Here is a 19,679-nt window from a genome sequence, read left to right on the forward strand (position 1 = left end):
AATGAAAATTTAAAAATATTACTGAAAAGTGAGGAGGGTCAAGTTTTTCTTAGTTGGGATTCCACAGAAGCAGAACCTAAGATGGAGATTTGACTTAGGTTGTTTAACTGACAATAAGGGCACAAGGATGCTCTATTAAGTAATCTACCAAAGTGGACAACTTAATTCTATGAATCATTTCTGGGAAAATGTGCAAAGCACATACTCCTCAGACTCACCTTTGGCAGTGAGAGAGAACATAGATAATGACTGGGAGAGAAATTCTTTGATGGGTGAGCTCATCCCTCTGCCCTTCCAGTCTGTGTACACATGGATAGAGTGGCCTTTCAAAGAGGTTTAAAAAATGTGATTGGGGCTGAGTGTGCTGGCAGGAAATTCTTACATAAGAAAATAAAACATTTTTAAAATGTTTATACTGCCTAGAGCAATTTATATTTTCAATGTCATTCCTTTAAAAATTCTACCAGTATTTTTCAAAGACCTGGAGCAAACATACCTAAAATTTGTATGGAATGAGAAAAGAGACAGAATTGCTAAGGAAATGTTGAAAAATAAAAACAAGACTGGGGGCATGTCATTGCCTGATTTCAAGCTTTACTGCAAAGCTGTGATCACCAAAACAGCATGGTGCTGGCATAAAAACAGACACATAAACCAGTAGAACAGAGTAGAGAGCCCATATATAGACCCTCAAATTTATGCTCAAATAACCTTTGAAAAAGCAGGAAAAAATATCCAGTGGTGGGGGGTGGGTGGGAAAGAGTCTCTTCAATAAATGGTGCTGGGAAAATTGGACAGCTATGTGCAGAAGAATGAAACTCGACCATTCTCTTACACCATACACAAAACTAAACTCTAAATGGATAAATGACCTCAATGTGAGGCAGGAATCTATCAGAATCCTAGAGGAGAACGCAGGCCGTAACCTCTTCGATATCAGCCACAGCAACTTCTTTCAAGATATGTCTCCAAAGACAAAGGAAACAAAAGTGAAAATGAACTTTTGGGACTTTATCAAGATCAAAAGCTTCTGCACAGCAAAGGAAACAGTCAATAAAACAAAGAGGCGACCCACGGAATGGGAGAAAATGTTCACAAATGACACTACAGACAAAGGGCTGATATCCAAGAACTACAAATAACTCCTAAAACTCAACACGACAAAACAGATAATCATGTCAAAAAATGGGCAGAAGATATGAACAGACACTTTTCCAAAGACATGCAAATGGCTAGCAGACACATGAAAAAATGTTCATCATCAGTAACCCTCAGGGAGATTCAAATTAAAAACCACATTTAGATACCACCTTACACCAGTTAGAATGGCAAAATTATTAAGACAGGAAACAACAAGTATTTGAAAGGATGTGAAGAAACGGGAACCCTCTTACACTGTTGGTGGAAATGCAAGTTGATCAACCACTTTGGAAAACAGTGTGGATATTCCTTAAGAAATTAAAAATAGAGCTGTCCTATGACCCTGCAACTTCACTATTGGGTATTTACCCCAAACATACAGATGTAGTGAAAAGAAGGGCCATATATACCCCATGTTCATAGCAGCAATGGCCACAGTCGCCAAACTGTAGGAAGAACCAAGATGCCCTTCAACGGATGAATGGATAAAGAAGATATAGTCAATATATACTATGGAGTATTATGACTCCATCAGAAAGGATGAATACACAACTTTTGTATCAACCTGGATGGGACTGGAGGATTATGCTGATTGAAATAAGTTATTTCAATTGTTATTCAAAGTTATTTCAATTATGCTGAGTGAAATAAGTCAAGCAGAGAAAGTCAATTATATGGTTTCACTTACTTGTGGAGCATAAGGAATAACAGGGAGGACATGGGGAGTTAGAGAGGAGAAATGAGTTGGGGGAAATTGGAGGGGGAGGTGATCCATGGGAGACTGTGGACTCTGAGGCAATAACTGAGGGTTTTGGAGGGGAAAACGTTGGGAGGTTGGGTGAGCCTCGTGGTGGGTATTTTGGAGGGCACGTATTGCATGGAGGACTGGGTGTGGTGCATATGATTTCTGGTACACTGAAAATAAATTTTAAAAAAGAAAACACACACATACACATAAAATAATAATAAAATAAAATAAAATAAAAACACACAGCATGATGAGTCAATGCAATGTATGTATTTTTGTTCCCTGGTCCAAATAAGCCAGTTGATGTTGCCAAAGAGATATGATTATTAATGTAATTAGGAAATATGATTATATATGTGGTATTAGATTACACTATGAAAATTCTGTTAATTTTGTAAGCATGATATGTATCATAGTAATGTAAAAAAGGAGAAAATTTCAATTACACATATGTGATTAAAAACAATAAGAAGGAGGCAAGATGACAGCAGAGTAGGGGACTGCATTTTATCTGGCTCCTCAAATTTAGCTGGATGTCTATGAAACCATTCTGAGCCCACACAAATTCAGCCTGAGATGTAGGAAAATAAATCTGGAACTCTAGAAGCAGAAAAATGACTGATTTTTTTTGTTTGGTTTTTGTTTGTTTGTTTTGTTTATTTGTTTGTTTGTGGTTACCAGACCGCAAGCTGACAGGGTCCTTGCAGTCTTAGAGCCAGGTTAGAGACCATCACTACCCACCACGGTTCTGCCCTAACGTGCTGCCATAACTGCAGCTTGCAGAAACATGTAAACCACATAGCAGGGAGTAGGCCTAGAAAAGCAGATTTGCCCTTAATCTAGTTGAACTGACACAATGTACTGTAACAGCACTGAATGAGAAAACTTATTTACCAGTAGTTTGTTATGTTGGTTGTTCTACTGAATTGTAAATGCAATGATCAAGGTGACTCCCATGTGATTGTATTGTTCTTGAATCATATAAAAGAGCTGTAAACCAATAAACATCATCTTAGCAGCATTGGCTGTGACCCTTCTTATCCCATCCTTTGTGTCTCTTTCTCATTCCCACCCCCAAACTCAGGTTTCTCTGTTCAGTCAAAGCTGGTTTCTCGGCACTTTTTTGCAAGGTAGGAAGTATTGAATCATGAATCTGCAGGGAAATATTGGAAGACTAACAGAGGGGGAAGGGAGTCTCCATAAGCTGTCTACATGGAAAGTGATATAATGCCAGAGTACAAAATTGAAACTCTTAGAAATCTGCTCCAGTGAGAGACATCCCTTTATGAAAGGGACAAGGGTGAGAATAGAGTAGTATTCTAGGTAGATCATTTTGGTCTCAGGCTCTTAGGAGACATAAAAAGAATGGGGATGCCAGATGCAATAGAATGCCCAAGAAGTAGAGTGCCTAAACTAGTTAAGATTAGCAAGCTCAGAATCTCAGTTCCAGTCAACACAGAACATGACCTGGGCCAGCAAGGAGACCCTATTTGCTTGAGTACCCTGAAAAGGACTAGAAACTTTGGACCATTTGACATCCCATGGGGGAGATAAAAAACCTGCAACCATGACTGGGCAATAGTTCTCAGAGTGGTGGTAGCCTTGGAAAAACAGTGGGATTGCACCCAGCTGTAATCTGGGAGCAGGGGAGCAGGGTGCACATGCCAGCACACAGAAGTTCTCAGTTGCAAAGACACAAAGCACATTGACACTTGCAGGCCCTTGGGACTCTCCCTGGGAGGATTGCAGTTGAGGTGAACTAAGAGAGCCTGCAGGTTTGGTGAACACAGAAGGGGAGACAGTTTGACCTGGAGGGCTTATTGAAGAAGGGGGACCATGACCTTGATCCCTGCATGGCCATTTTTGCTCTGGCTCTCTGATGAGGGTCTGAAAGCCAGCAAGGAAAAAAAAAAAAAAAAAAGCAACACAGGACCAGCTCATTTTGAGCTTATCCCCCTAACAAGGGGTGATGCAACTCTACTCATGCAAAGGAACCTGAGACACAGCACATCAGGTCCCTCCCCCAAAAGACAGATTGAAAGAACAGGTGAATGACAAACTTATAGATCTCACAGAAATGTAAAACCTGGGCCAGGGGAAAATAATATATTGAGCTCCAGGTATTTCCTCATGATGCATTTTTCCCTTAGTTGAATTTTTTTTTTAATTTTTAACCTTTTTTTTTTTCATTGTGACTAGATTTTCATCTTACCAACTTCTGTTTTTAAGTTGCTTTTTAATCTTTTTTCCCCCCAGATCTACATTTAGTAGATTTATGCCTCATTATAGGTACTTTATTCACTCTATTCTATTTTTTATACATATATAAACTTTCTTTACATTGTTGGGATGTATATATTCTTTTTTTAAAAAAATTGTTTATTTGTTTGAGAGAGAGTGAAAACAAGAGAGGGCATACACACAGAGGGAGAGATAGTGAGAGAGAAGCAGACTCCCCACTGAGCAGAAAGCCTGATACAGTGCCTGATCTCAGGACCTGGAGATCATGACCTGAGCTGAAAGCAGATGTTTTACTCACTGAGACACCCAGGAGTCCCTGGATATGTGTCTTCTAACACATATACATAAATTCAATCAGGAACAAGTATATCACTGCTTTAGACAGCCTGTGAGATTATAGTCCTTCTTTTTCCACACTTTTTAAAAAAGATTTTATTTTTATTTATTTGACAGAGATCACAAGTAGGCAGAGACAGGCAGAGAGAGAGAGGGAGAAGCAGGCTCCCCACTGAGCATAGAACCTAATGCAGGGCTTGATCCCAGGACCCTGAGATTGTGACCTGAGCTGAAAGCAGAGGCTTAGCCCACTGAACCACCCAGCCATCCGTCTTTCACACTTTTTAATTGTTTTATTCATTTTTTGTTTGTTTGCTTTCTTTGTGATGGCTGCAGACCACTTCATAATTTTTTCTAGGGTACATTTTTTTGGGGGGTTGTGGTTGATATTTGGTTGATATTCTGTTCATTCACTCACCCATCCTTCATTGGGCAGAATGACTAGAAGAAGGAATTCACAACAAAGGAAGGAACCACATGCAATGTTCTCCACTACAGACCTAACCAATATATATATAAGCAAGATGTCAGAGTTAGAATTCAGGATAGTAATTATAAAGTTAATAGCTAGGCTTGAAAAAAGCATACATGACAGCAAAGAATCTCTAAGGGCAGAAATGAGATAATCAGTCCAAACTTAAAAATATGATGAATGAGGTGAAGTTTATATTGGATTTCTAAAAACTAGGGTCAAGGAGGAAGAAGAGAAAATAAACTATTTAGAGAACAGGATAGTAGAAAGGAAGGAAGTTGATGAAAAGAGAGAAAAACAGCTCATAGCCCAAGAATAAAGGCTTAAAAAATTGAATGATGTATTGAAAATAACAAATGTCAGAATCATTGTGATCCATGAGAACGTGGAAAGAGAGAGAGGATCAGAAGGTGTATTTGAGAAAATCGTGGCTGAAAACTTCCCTAAACTAGGGAAGGAAAAAAACATTCCCATCCAAGAGGAGAGGACCCCTGCAATCAACAAAAACAGATAAACACCCTGACCTATAATAGTGAAGCTTGCAATCTTAGAGTCAAAGAAGCTATACTGAGAGCAACTAGGGAAAGGAGATTCCTTAGGTATGGATGGAGGAACATCAGAATGACATCAGACTTACCACAGAAATTTAAAAAAAATGTATCTTTCATTACTCTGATTTTAAATGGACTAAATATTCAAATAAAATGATACAGGGTATCAAATTGGATAAAAATGTGGGACCCATCCTTATGTTGTCTATGACAGACTCATTTTGAACATATAGACACCCCCAGACTGAAAATGAGGAGATGGAGAACAATTTATCATGCTAAAAGAACTCAACAGAAAACTGGGGTAGCAATCCTCATATCAGACAAATTAGATTTTAAACCAAAGACTGTATGTAGTAAGAGATGTAAAGGGACACTAGATAATACTTAAAGGGCCTATACAGCAAGAAGATCTAAAAATTGTATATATTTATGCCCCCAAAATGGGGACATCCAATTATATAAACCAATTAACAACTAAAATAAAGACTTATTGACAATAATAAAGTAATAGTTGACTTCAACACTTCACTCACAGCAATAGACAGAACATCAAAGAAATAAGAGCTTCAAAGGGCATAATGGACCAGATGAACTTTGGAGATATATATATATATACACACAAATATATACATACATATACATATATAAAATATTCCATTCTAAAACAACAGAATATACAATCTTCTTGAATGCATATGGAACTGTCTTCAGAATAGGTCACCTACTGGTTCAGAAATCAGGTCTAAACCCATACCACAAAATTGAGATCATTACCTAGATATTTTCAGACCACAATGCTTTGGAATTCAATCGCAAGGAGAATTTTGGCAGGAACTCAAACATTTGGAGGTTAAAGAGCAACCTGATAAATAATGAATGGGTTAACTAAGAAATTAAAGAGCTTAAGCAGTTCTTTGAAACTAATGAGAATGAAAAAAACATATCAGTTCAAAACCTCTAGGATAGAGCAAAAGAAGTCTGAGGAGGGAAGTGCATAGTAATACAAGCTTCTCTCAAAAAGTTAGAAAAATCCCAAATACACAAGCTGAAATATACATTTAAAGGAACTGGAGAATAGCAAATAAAGCCTAAACCAAGCATGAGGAGATAAATAATAAAGATTAGAGCAGAAATTAATAAAATAGAAACTAGAACAGTAGACCAGACAATGAAACTATAAGTTGGTCTTTGAAAGAATTAATAAGATTGATAAATCTTTGTCCAGACTTATCCAGAAGAAAAGTAAAAGGACCTAAATTAATGAAATATGAAAGACAGGGAGAGATCATGACCAACACTAAGGAAAAATAATTTTAAGACCATATTATGAACAATTATATGCCAACATTTTAGGCAATCTGGAAGAAATGGATGCGTTCCTGGAAATTTATAAACTAACATAACTGAAACAGGATGAAATAGAAAATCTGAACAGACCCATAATGAGAAAGGGAATTGAAGTGGTAATGAAAAACCTCCCAAGAAACAAGAGTCTAAGGCCAGATGGCCTCCCAGGGGAATTTTAACATACATTTAAAGAAGATCTAACATCTTTTCTACTGAAGTTGTTTCAAAATAAAGAAATGAAAGGAAAACTTACAAACTCATTCTATGAGACAAACATTACCTTCATACCTACACCAGACAAAGGCCCCATCAAAAAGGATAATTACAGATAAACACCCCTAATGAACATGGATGCCAAAATATTCATCAAGATCTTAACAGTAGGATCCAACAGTACCTTAAAAAGATTATTCATCACGACCAGATGGAATTTATTCCTGGGATTCAAGGGAGTTTCAAAATTTGGAGATCAATCACTGTGATAGAACACGTTAATAAAAGAAAAAAAGAAACATATCATCCTCTCCATAGATGTGGAAAAGCATTTGATAAAATATGCATCTTTTCTCAACTAAAACTCTTCAAAGTATATGGATAGAGGGAACAAACCTCGATATCATAAAAGCTATCTATGAAAAGCCCACAGTCAGTATCATTCTCAATGGGAAAAAAATAAGAGCTTTTCCCTTAAGATCAGAAACATGACAAGGATGCCCACTCTTACCACTCTTGTTAATCATAGTATTAGACATCCTAGCCTCAGCAGTCAGATAACAAAAAGAAATAAAAGGTGTTTAAATTAGCAAAGAAGAAATCAAACTCTCTCTCTTTGCAGATGACATGAAACTTCATGTGGAAAACTAAAAAGACTCCACCCCAAAATTGTTAGAACTCATACAACAGTTCAGCAATGTGAGAGGGTATAAAATCAATGTACAGAAATCAGTTGTATTTCTATACATTATCAATGTGACCAAAGAAAGAGAAATTACGGAATCAGTCCCATTTATAATTGTACCAAAATCCATAAGATCTTTAGGAGGAAATCTCACAAAGAGGTAAAGGAGTACTCTACAAAGAACAGAGCACTTATGAAAGAAACTGAGGAAGTCAAAAAGAGATGTAAAAACATTCCATGCTTTTGGATTGAAGAATTAACATTGTTAAAATGTCTGTGCTGCCTAGAGTAATCTACACATTCAATGGAATCCATATCAAAATACCATTGACACTTTTCACAGCGTTGGACCAAAGAATCTTAAAATATAATGGAACCAGAAAAGACCCCAAATAGCCAGAGGAATGTTGAAAAAGAAAATCAAAGCTAGGGAAAAAACAATGCCTGACTTTAAGCTATATTACAAAACTCTGAGCATCAATATGGGATGGTATTGGCACAAAAACAGACACTTAAGTCAATGGAACAGAATAGAGATCCCAGAAATTGATCATCAACCTTTATGGCCAACAAAGTGAGAACATCTAATGGAAAAATGACAGTCTCTTCAACACATGGTGCTGGGAAAATTGGACAGCCACATCCAGAAGAATGAAATTCTTACACTATACACAAAGATAAACTCAAAATGGATGAAAACCTCAATGTGAGAGAGGAATCCATCAAAATCCTAAAGGAGAACATAGGTAGTAAACTTTTTTACCTTGGACACAGCAACTTCTTTCAGGACACATCTCTAAAGGCAAGAAAAACGAAAGCAAAAACAAACTATTGGGACTTCGTCAAGATAAAAACTTCTGCAAGGCAAAGGAAAGAGTCTACAAAACTAAGAGCCAATCCACAGAATAGGAGAGTATATTTGCAGATATCTTTTTGCATAACATATAAAAGGACATATAAAAAGACATAACATATAGGGGCGCCTGGGTGGCTCAGTGGGTTAAAGCCTCTGCCTTAGGCTCAGGTCATGATCTCAGAGTCCTGGGATCAAGCCCCACATCGGGCTCTATGCTCAGCAGGGAGCCTGCTTCCTCCTCTCTCACTGCCTGCCTCTCTGCCTACTTGTAATCTCTGTCAAATAAAATCTTAAAAAAATTTAAAAAAAAAAGACATAACATATAAAAATATATAAAGAGGCATGACAGATAAAGTGCTGGTGTCCAACATCTGTAAAGAACTTCTCGAACTCAACTCTCAATAAACAAATAATCCAGTACAAAATGGGCAGAAGGTGTGAATAGATATTTTTGCAAAAATATGTACAAATGCCTAACAGACGCATGAAAAAAAATGCTCCACATCTCTAGCCATCAAGGAAATACAAATCAAAACTGCAATGAGATGCCACCTTACACCAGTTAGGACGGCTGAAATTCACAAGACAGGGGACAACAAATGTTGGTGAGGATTCGGAGAAAGGGGAACCCTCTTACACTGTTGATTGTAATTGTAAGCTGATACATACATCCACTCTAGAAAACAATATGGAGGTTCCTCAACCAGCAATTGCACTACTCTGCATTTCCCCCAAGATACAGATGTAGTTAAAAGAAGGGCCACATTCACCCCAGTGCTGATAGCAGCAGTGTCCATAATTGCCAGCTGTGGAAGGCACTGAGATGTTCTTCAACAGATGAACGGATAAAGATGTGGTTCATATATACAATGAAATATTTCTCAGCCATCAGAAAAAAAAAAAAAGAATATCTACCATTTGCCCTGATGTGGAAGGAACTGGAGGGGATTATGCTACGTGAAATAAGTCAAGTAGAGAAACATAATTATCATATGATTTCACTCATATGTGCAATATAAAGAAGAGTGCAGAAGACCATAGGGGAAGGGAGGGAAAATTGAATAGGAAGAAATTAGAGAGTGATACAAACCATGAGAGATTCTGAACCCTGTGAAACAAACTGGGGATTACAGAAAGGAAATGGGTGGGGGAATGGGATAATTGGGTAATGGGTGTTAAGGAGGGCATGTGATTTTATGAGCACAAGGTGTTATAGGCAACTAATGAATAACTGAAAACCAAATCAGATGTACTATATGTTAAGTAATTGAACTTAATAAAAAAAAATACCATGGGAAGATATCCCTGTTGTATGCTAAATACAGATGAGCTTGAAGACATTATTATGTTCAGTAACATAAGCCAGTCACAAAAACAAATACTTTATGATTCTATTTAGGTGAGATATTTAAGGTCGTCAAATTTACAGAAACAAAAAGGCGTAATTGTGGTTTTCAGATTCTGAGTAAAGGAGAATAATAGTTCAGAAAACAGAGTTCTCTGGTAACAGAGTTTCAGTTTTCAATAAGAAAAATTACTGGGGCACCGGGGTGACTCAGTGGGTTAAAGCCTCTGCCTTAGGCTCAGGTCATGATCTCAGGGCCCTGGGATTGAGCCCTGCATTGGGCTCTCTGCTCAGCAGGGAGCCTGCTTCCCCCCTCTCTCTGTCTGCCTCTCTGCCTACTTGCAACCTCTGTCTGTCAAATAAATAAATCAAAACTTAAAAAAAAGAAAAAAATTATTGAAAAAATAAAACTAAATTTAAAAAACATTTACAATTCAAAAAAATTCTGGAGATCTATTTCACAGAAATTTGAATATACAAAACACTGATTAACTTAAAATACACTTTACATGTCCTGTATGTCCTCCTCTATTTTTAGTTACAATTGTGACCATTTGTTATAGTATTTATTTACTTATTCAGTATAAAGCTTAGTCCCTCCTCACCCACAATAGAATTTAAAGTTCAGGATATCAGAAGAGGTTTTTTTCCTGTTTTATTTATTTAGAGTTTTTAAAATAGTGAACAATAAATATTAGGTACTCAATACAAGTTGGTTGAAGAGTGGTAGGCCACCACGTGAGTATTATGTAAAATATGTACAGTGAAAAAATTTCCATTCCTCTAATGTAAAACCCATCCTCATTGTGCTATCATACAGAAGCTGACTGTCTGGGAACTATGTTCATGTCAGAAGAGTCATATCCACTAACTTCCCAGGCTTAGTCATTTTTTCAATAACCATTTATATGAATCTTTTATCATAGCTACACAAATGTGTGGTTCCTAGTTTGAGTACACATATTACTGTCTCATTTCTGTACAGCAGAGATTCTAGAGGAGAAATTTGAGACATCAGCTATTTGTCCAATTTGCTGTTGAGGCAGTTTTCTGACTTTTGCTGCAGAGCTCTTTCTAGAACCCAGAACCTGGGTAATATCTATGTTCTTCAGTTTCAAACCTTCTGAATGATGAGATAACCAGGGCTTCTATAATTTCTTACTACAGTGAATAATGAAAAGCTATTAATCTGCATGTATCAGAGGACATTGTAAGAAGGAGAGGAGAAGGGAATTGGGGGAAATTGGTGAGGGAGATGAACCATGAGAGTCTGTGGACTTTGAGAAACAACCTGAGGGTTTTGGAAGGGAGGAGGGTGGGAGGTTGGGTGAGCCTGATGGTGGGTATTAAGGAAGCCACATTAAATTAGATTTTAAAAAAATGAGAGACTGTGGACTCTGAGAAACAAACTGAGGGTTTTGGAGGGGAGGGAGTGGGGTTTTGGTGAGCCTAGTTGTGGGTATTATGAAGGGCACGGATTGCATGGAGCACTGGGTGTGGTACATAAACAATGAGTTCTGGAACACTGAAAAGAAATTAAAAAAAAAAAACAGTGAGATATGGCTAAAATTAACAAGTCAGGAAACGACGAATGTTGGTGAGGATGCAGAGAAAGGGAAAACCTCCTACACTGTTGCAGAAATGTAAGCTGGTGCAGTCACTCTGGAAAACAGTATAGAGGTTCCTCAAAAAGTTGAAAATAGAGCTACCTTATGACCGGCAATCGCACTACTAGGTATTTACCCTAAAGGTACAAATGCAGTGATCTGAAGGGGCACAGGCACCCAATTGTTTATAGGACCAATGTCCATAATAGCCAAACTATGGAAAGAACTTAGATGTCCATCAACAAATGAATGGATAAAGAAGATATGGTCCATTTATACAATGGAATATTATGTTTCCATAAGAAAGGATGAACACCCTACTTTTTTTTTTTTAACCAACATAGACATGACTGGAGGAGATTATGCTGAGTGAAATGAGTCAAGCAGAGAGAGTCAATATCATATGGTTTCACTTGCTTGTGGAACGTAAGGAATAACAGAGAGGACATTGGGAGTTGGAGAGGAGAAGTGAGATGGGTGCAATCAGAAGGGGAGATGAACCATGAGAGACTGTGGATTCTGAGGAATAAACTGAGGGATTTGGAGGGAGGGTGGGAGGTTCAGTGAGCCTGGTGGTGGGTATTAAGGAGGGCACATATTGCATGGAGCACTGGGTGTGGTGCATAAACAATGAATCTTGGAACACTGAAAAAATAAAATTAAATTAAAAAAATCTGAGTGAATAAGATGCCCATACATGTAATTTAATTGGACCAAATTAATTTCCTTTCAAGACACAATTTTCTCCTGAGTTCCTCCTGGGATTCTGGTGATATGTAGGTATTTAAGCTCACAGTCCCAAAAGACTTGCTCGGAATGACTTAGTAATTGCTAGAGACTTATATAAACATGAATTGGATAACCATAATTAGACCACTGAATTCTTATCAAAGTTTTTAAATAAAGCAACACTCATGCTTTTGTCAGTACTTTGAAAAATTGCTTCAGTAACATTCAATCACCCGTTCTGAGAGAAATTATCATAAAAGGAATTGTTCTCCAGGTAAAGACATAGTGATTATATTATCATTATTATTATTACTATTATCTTATCTGAATGAACTAGAGTTGAAAACAATATTATCTATAGGAGATGATGTAGCCTATCTTGTTTATCATTTCAATGAGAAGTCAAATAGATTATAAAACTGAATACATGTAAAGGTAAACACAAACTTAATATGATGTTTTCTATTTAAATTTTAAAAAACCTATATAAAAAACTGAATAGTGTAAGGAAGAAGTCAATGTAAAGAAAAAGTTTTCCTTGTGGCCTCAATCAAGAAGAAATTGGTAAACCAATGAGCTAAATGTTACTACCATTCCTAATATTTCAAAAACCATGGAAGTTCAGGTGGGTTAAAGTGTCAAAAAATAGTAGTGTGCTTTGTAGTAACTATGAGTTGAAAATGCAAAAAAAAAAGTTATTTACTGAGTCTTTCCAAGTCGGTGAGCAATGTGAGATGTGAATGTACCTATGGTTGCCTTGGAAAGCAAACTTACTATGTAAGAGAAAGATAAAAGAATATATATCTAACATAAAGTATATAAATTGAAGTATATAAATTAGAATAGTTTATCCTAGAAACATTTAAAACATGTTACATTGCATGCATATCTCCATTATTAAAATGCAACGTTATAACTTCTTATTCACTATTGAGTTCCTTGTTACATGATTGTGAACTGGGAAATTTTAGGGTTTCAATCATTAAGTTCTGCAATGACTAAATAAATAAGCAAAAATATAAATAAGTGTTTAATGTCATAAGTAACTTAATTAAAAAATAATCAATGAATTATCTTTATGTTCTATAAGATAGACAAATATATCCCTTATATTGCTACATAAAAGATTGTATATTATTTATTTACTTTCTTATAAATAAGAAACTCTTATTTGGAAACTCTGGAGAACATTCATCAGATTAATACAAGGGGAAGGAGTAGTCAAAATTATTAGTTCAGCTTTTGGTTGTTTTAATTAAATTATTACTTAAAGAGATAAAGATGACAAGCTAGAAAATCTGTTACAGTAGATAAATTTAAGGAGTGGATTTTTTTAACTTTTTCATTTTTTTTATTTATTTGTCAGACAGAGATCACAAGTAGGCAGAGAGGCAGACAGAGAGAGAGGGGGAAGCAGGCTCCCCGCTGAGCAGAGAGCCCGATGTGGGGCTCGATCCCAGGACCCTGGGATCATGACCTGAGCCGAAGGCAGAGGCTTTAACCCACTGAGCCACCCAGGTGCCCCTAACTTTTAAAAAATATTTTATTTATCTATTAGAGAGAGAGAGAGCACAAGCAGGGGGAGCAGCAGAGAGAGAAGGAAGTTCCTTACTGTGCAGGAAGCCCTATGACTTAATTTCAGGACATTGGGATCATAACCTGAGCTGAAAATAGGCACATAACCAAGTGAGCCACCCAGGCACCCCAGGAATGAATTATTTAAGTAGAAAACTTGATAACTGTTTTGTTAATTTGAGGTAACAGTTATAACTTCTGAGGGCACACCTACACATATCACATGACCAGTAAGTCACAAGAGCTGATTTTAAAACATCTACCATTTTGAGGGTCTGCTAGTTTTGGAAATGTTTCTATACAATTGAATTCTAAAACATGAATGAAATCTACAGTGCAATGACATGGATGAAGTTGCTGAGTATTATGCTAAGTGACATAAATCAGTCAGAGAAAGACAAATATATGATTTGACATATGTGTGGAATTTAAGAAACAGAACAGATGAGCAGAGGGGGAGAAAAATAGAGGGAAGGAAAGCCAAGAAACAGACTATAGAGAAAAAACTGATGTTCACCAGAGGGGAGGTGGGTTAAATAGGTGAGGGGGATTAAGGAGTGCACGTGTCATGAGCACTGGGTCTTGTATGGAAGCATTGAATCTCTAATTTGTACATCTAAAACTAATACTACAATGTCTATTAAGTAACTGGAGTTTATAAAATATAAAATATATTCTCCTATGAAATAATAAAAACTTTAAAAAATTGAATTCTAAAACATGTAGCACTACCATGATTTATGGTTAAAATAACTAAGGATAATTTATAGAACTCAGAAGTGATTGAGATAGAAGACAGACTATTTTTATATTTTTTACTTAAATTCAATTTAATTAACCTTGTAATTAACTAATAATTTATTATTAGTTTCAGTAGTAAAATTTAGTGATTCATCAGTTGCATATAACATCCAGTTCTCATTACACCAAGTGCCCTTCTTAATGTCCATTACCCAGTTACCCCATCTCCCCACCTATCATCACCTCACCAACCTGCAGTTAGTTTCCTACAGTTAAAAGTCACTTATGTTTTGTCCTTTTCTCTGCTTTTATCTTATTTTGTTTTTCCTTCTCTTCCACTATGTTTATATTTTTGTTTCTAAATTTGACATATCAGAGAAACCGTATGGTATTTGTCTTTCTCTGACTTATTTTGCTTACCAAATACCCTCTAGTTCTAGCCATGCACATTGCAAATGGCAAGATTCCATTCTTACTGATACCTGAGTAATATTACCTTGTGGAGAATATATATATATATATATATCTCACCTCTTCCCTATCCACTCATCTGTTGATAGACATGTAAGCTCCTTCCAAATTTTGGCTATCATGCACATTGCTGCTATAAACTTTGGGGTGCATGAGCCATTTCAAATCTCTGTTTTTGTATCCATCAGATACCTACCTGGTAGTACAATTGGTAGGTAATAGGGTAGTTCTTTTTTTAACTTTTTGAAGAATCTCCATACTGTTTCCTAGGGTCGCTGCCCTACTTTTTATTCCCACCAACTGTATAAGAGGGTTCCCCTTACCCCACAACCTCCCCAAAATTTGTTGTTTCCTAGGTTGTTAATTTTAGTCATTCTGACCAGTGTGAGGTGTTTTCTCATTGTATCTTGACTTTGCATTTCCCTGATGCCAAATCATGTTCATTTTTTCATATGTCTATTAGGCATTTGTGTGTCTTCTTTAGAGAAATGTCTGTTCTTGTCTTTGGCCCATTTCTTTTTTTTTAAATTTTTATTTATTTATTTATTTGACAGAGAGAAAAAGATCACAAGTAGGGAGACAGGGAGGCAGAGGGGGAGGGGGAAGCAGACTTCCCACTAAGCAGAGAGCCCAATGAGGGGCTCAATCCCAGGACCCTGAGACCATGACCTGAGCCAAAAGCAGAGGCTTAATCCACTGCGCCACCCAGGCACCCCAGGCCCATTTCTTGACTAAATATTTTTGTTTTGTTTTGGAGTGTTATTCATAAATTTTGGATACTAGCCTTTCATCTTATATGTCATTTGCAAATATCTCCTCCCTCTCCGTAGGTTGCCTTATAGTTTTGTTCACTGTTTCCTTCGTTGTGCAGAAGCTGTTATCTCGATGAAGTCCCCATAGTTATTTTTTGCTTTTGTTTCCGTTGCCTCTGGAATTTTATCTAGCAAAAAGTTGCTGCAGCCAAGGTCGGTCTGCTGCCTGTGTTCTCCTCTAGGATATTGATGGATTCCTGTTATACATTGAGGTCTTTCATCCATTTTGAGTTTTATTTTTGTGTATGGTATAAGAAAATAGTTCAGTTTCACTCTTCTGCATATTGCTGCCCATTTTTCCCAACATCATTTCTTTTTTCCATTGGATATTCTTTCTTGCTTGTGGAAAATTAGTTGAACATAAAGTTGAAGGGTCCATTTTTGGTTCTCTGTCTGTCTGTCTCTCTCTTTCTCCCTATACACACACACACACACACACACACACACACACACACCATATATAAATATATGATCATATATGTTATAAGCAGAGTAGTGCAGTGGAAGTGTTCTGGGCCCATATATATTATATATATGATTATAGCTTTTTAATACAACTTGAAGTCTGGAACTGTGATGCCTCCTGATTTGGTTTCCCTTTTCAACATTATTTTGGCTCTTCTTGGTCTTTTCTTGTTCCATAGTAAATTTTAGGATTGTTTGTTTCAGCTCTGTGCAAAATGCTGGTGGTATTTTGATAAAGATTGCTTTGAATGTGTAAAATGCAATAAATCAATTTTTTAAAATTCCAAATTGTCTGCTCTTGGAAGTATGTTACTTATCACATAGAAAATCAAGTGAAACAAGATTTTGTTTCATAAGTAAGAAATTGATGTTTCAAGTATTTAATGACTTCAACTTGAGGCAGTCTTGAGCTTTTTGCTAATTTTAATTCATTTATGAAGATTTCAGGTGTTGTTATATTTGAAACCTGATGTCCATTTTAAAAGTCCACAAATATCTATTAAAGGAGAGAAGTTTGTACAATATTTATCTTTATAGGCTGAGTGATCTAACAAAAAGAAATTATCTCATAATTATTTTAAGTGAGTTTGAAAAAACAGTTTGTTTACTGATGGTGAATGATTAACTCAGAAAAGCTTTTATGTGTTTTACTTGTGAATATACAAATGCTTTTAATTTCCACATTTTGACTAAATAAAAATTTGTGGTCTTCAAGGGAAAAAACAACAACAATAAAGATTGTTTAAATTTATTATAAGAAAATATTTGGTATAAAATAAAATTATAATTTATTAAAAATAGAAACAAATGTTTACAAATTCTCAAATTATATGTTATCAAAATTAATTGAATTCTGTATATCCAGTTTTCCTTACTAATTATGAGTTGTGTAGACTCAAGTGTGGCCAATTCACACCTAGTCTTTCCATTAGGACAACAAGTTACAGTAAGTTTTCAGCTCATAAGCAAATGAAACATAATCTTAAGTTCCTTAAGTGTTGAAGTCTATTAACAGGACAATCAAAATTATTATGTTATTTAATGACACAAACTGTGGCTTTTTAGGAAATATTCCAAGTAAAACTCACAAAGCTCTCAAAATGTAAGACTGAAAACAACCAAAACATTTTATTCTAATTATCCAGTTTTCAGCAACATTATCTCCAAAATTTCATTGACATGCAAGTTTATTTATGTAATATATATCTTTATTTATACATAATTGATCATAAGAAAATTGCATCTTCCAATGGCAGTGTGTAGAAATATTGAACTTTATATTTAACATTTATTGTAGGTTGTAATTGTCACTTCATTACTACAGTAGGAATAAAATAATATCATGAAAAAAATAATAATATCGTGTAGACTAGAGGAGGATCACTTAATTTTCTTTCAATAGTATTAGAGGTTACAATATAGATTATAATTTGTAGAGGTAAAGACTAAAATATTTAAAAACCATATTTCCATAATTTGATTCTTCATGAGATCAGAATTTCACTCCTTACTTTCCAGGTGCAAATTGCATTACCCACAAATGTTAAATTCCACCATCATGATGGTATTTCTCCTCACGGGGTTTTCTGATGTGTGGGAATTACGGATTTTGCATGCCATAACCTTCTCTCTGATGTATGTAGTCACTCTGATGGGGAGCATTATCATTGTTACTGTCACCACCCTTGACAGGAGTCTTCACACACCCATGTACTTCTTCCTCAGGAATCTGTCCATCTTGGATGCCTGCTACATTTCTGTAACAGTTCTAACTCATGCATCAATTCCCTGCTTGACAACAGCACCACTTAAAAGGCTGGGTGTGTAGCTCAGGTCTTCCTGTTGGTTTTCTTTGTATATGTGGAGCTTCTGTTTCTGACTATCATGGTCCATGACCGCCATGTGGCAATCTACCAACCCCTTCTCTACCCTGTGACCATGAACCCTCAAATCTGCATCCAGATTACTCTGGCTTCTATACTCAGTGGTCTCATCTATGCTGGTATCCAGACTGGCAACACACTCCGGCTACCCTTTTGTCAGTCCAATGTCATCCATCATTTTTTTTTTTTTAAATATCCCCTCCCTGCTAAATATCTCCTGCTCTGACACCTTTAGCAATGAGATGGTGATCATTGCCTCTGGTCTGGGGATTGGTGGTGGCTGTTTCATCTACATCATTAGGTCTTATATTTACATATTTTCTACTGTTTTCAAGTTTCCAAGTGGAACAGACAGGAAAAAGGCTTTTTCTACCTGTGTCCCTCACATCTTTGTGGTATCTGTCTTCCTCAGTTCAGGCTTTTATGTATACATGAGGCGATCTGAAAATTCTTCCACTATCCAGGACATGGTCCTTTCTGTCTTCTATTCCATAATTCCCCCACTCTTCAACCCTATTATATATAGTCTTAGAAACGAACAAATAAAATATGCCATTAATAAAATGAGAATGTTTATTCAGAAAATGTATAGGAAATTGCTGAAGCTCACCCTAAATTATTGAATAAAATTCGTGTTTCTGGCAATAAACTGAGAAATTTATTAGAATTCTATCAATATAACTGACCTTAATATATAATGTCATTAAAATATATCATTTATCAATATAATTTCCCTTCTGATGTGTTGAATTATCTGAGTATGTCACTAGGTAAAAGAATATGGTATTACAGATAAGATATCCCTATTCATGCTTTGATAATTTAAGAACACTCATTAAAAATTTTAGTCTAAAAAGATAAAAAAGTTATCCTTAGAAGTATTTCATATTTATTCACAATTTAAATATTTAAAAACTTACTACTAAAGAGTAGCATAGAGGGGTCAGAATCATTCAAAAAATAAATATGAAAAATATAATTCCTTCTGAATACCATGATATGTGAATGCAGTGTAGCTATGAAAAGAGAAGCGAATTTAGTGGGGGTATGGAGTCATGTATGAGAGGATTAGAACTATTTTACACAACTTATTCATATGACAAGGGAAATGTAGATACATTATACTTGTCATCAGTCCAAGATTTTGCTAAAAATATTTTCAAGTGGCTTGGGGATACATTTACATGCTTATGCTTTAAACATTTTTGCTAGATTGATTGAAGGGATGTACAAATTTTCTCTCCCCACTTATCATCACATGCCTCTTCATACACCCATTAAGACCACTGGGAAGTAAAAATAATGCTATTTTGTTTTCTGATGGTGTCATCTAAAAATGTTTATATTTTTGTTAATAATATAAGACATTATATGGTAGATTATACTGCAAGAATTAGCGACCTAAAGTTTTAATAGCTCAAGAGAACAAAGGTTTACCTCTAGCTCATAGCATATGCCA

General features: G+C 35.9%; 1 protein-coding gene across 1 annotated transcript; it reads left to right on the forward strand.

Moving 5' to 3' along the window:
• The first annotated feature begins 17,877 nt into the window (after positions 1–17,877).
• On the forward strand, positions 17,878–18,843 carry LOC116861467 (olfactory receptor 14C36-like). The gene is given in 3 exon segments (XM_032848087.1): positions 17,878–18,103; positions 18,106–18,398; positions 18,400–18,843. Coding segments are annotated over 3 exon segments (963 nt in total).
• Positions 18,844–19,679: the final 836 nt, after the last annotated feature.

This window comes from Lontra canadensis, unplaced genomic scaffold (assembly GCF_010015895.1).
Source record: "Lontra canadensis isolate GAN:19392208 unplaced genomic scaffold, GSC_riverotter_1.0 scaffold199, whole genome shotgun sequence".
NCBI lineage: Eukaryota > Metazoa > Chordata > Mammalia > Carnivora > Mustelidae > Lontra > Lontra canadensis.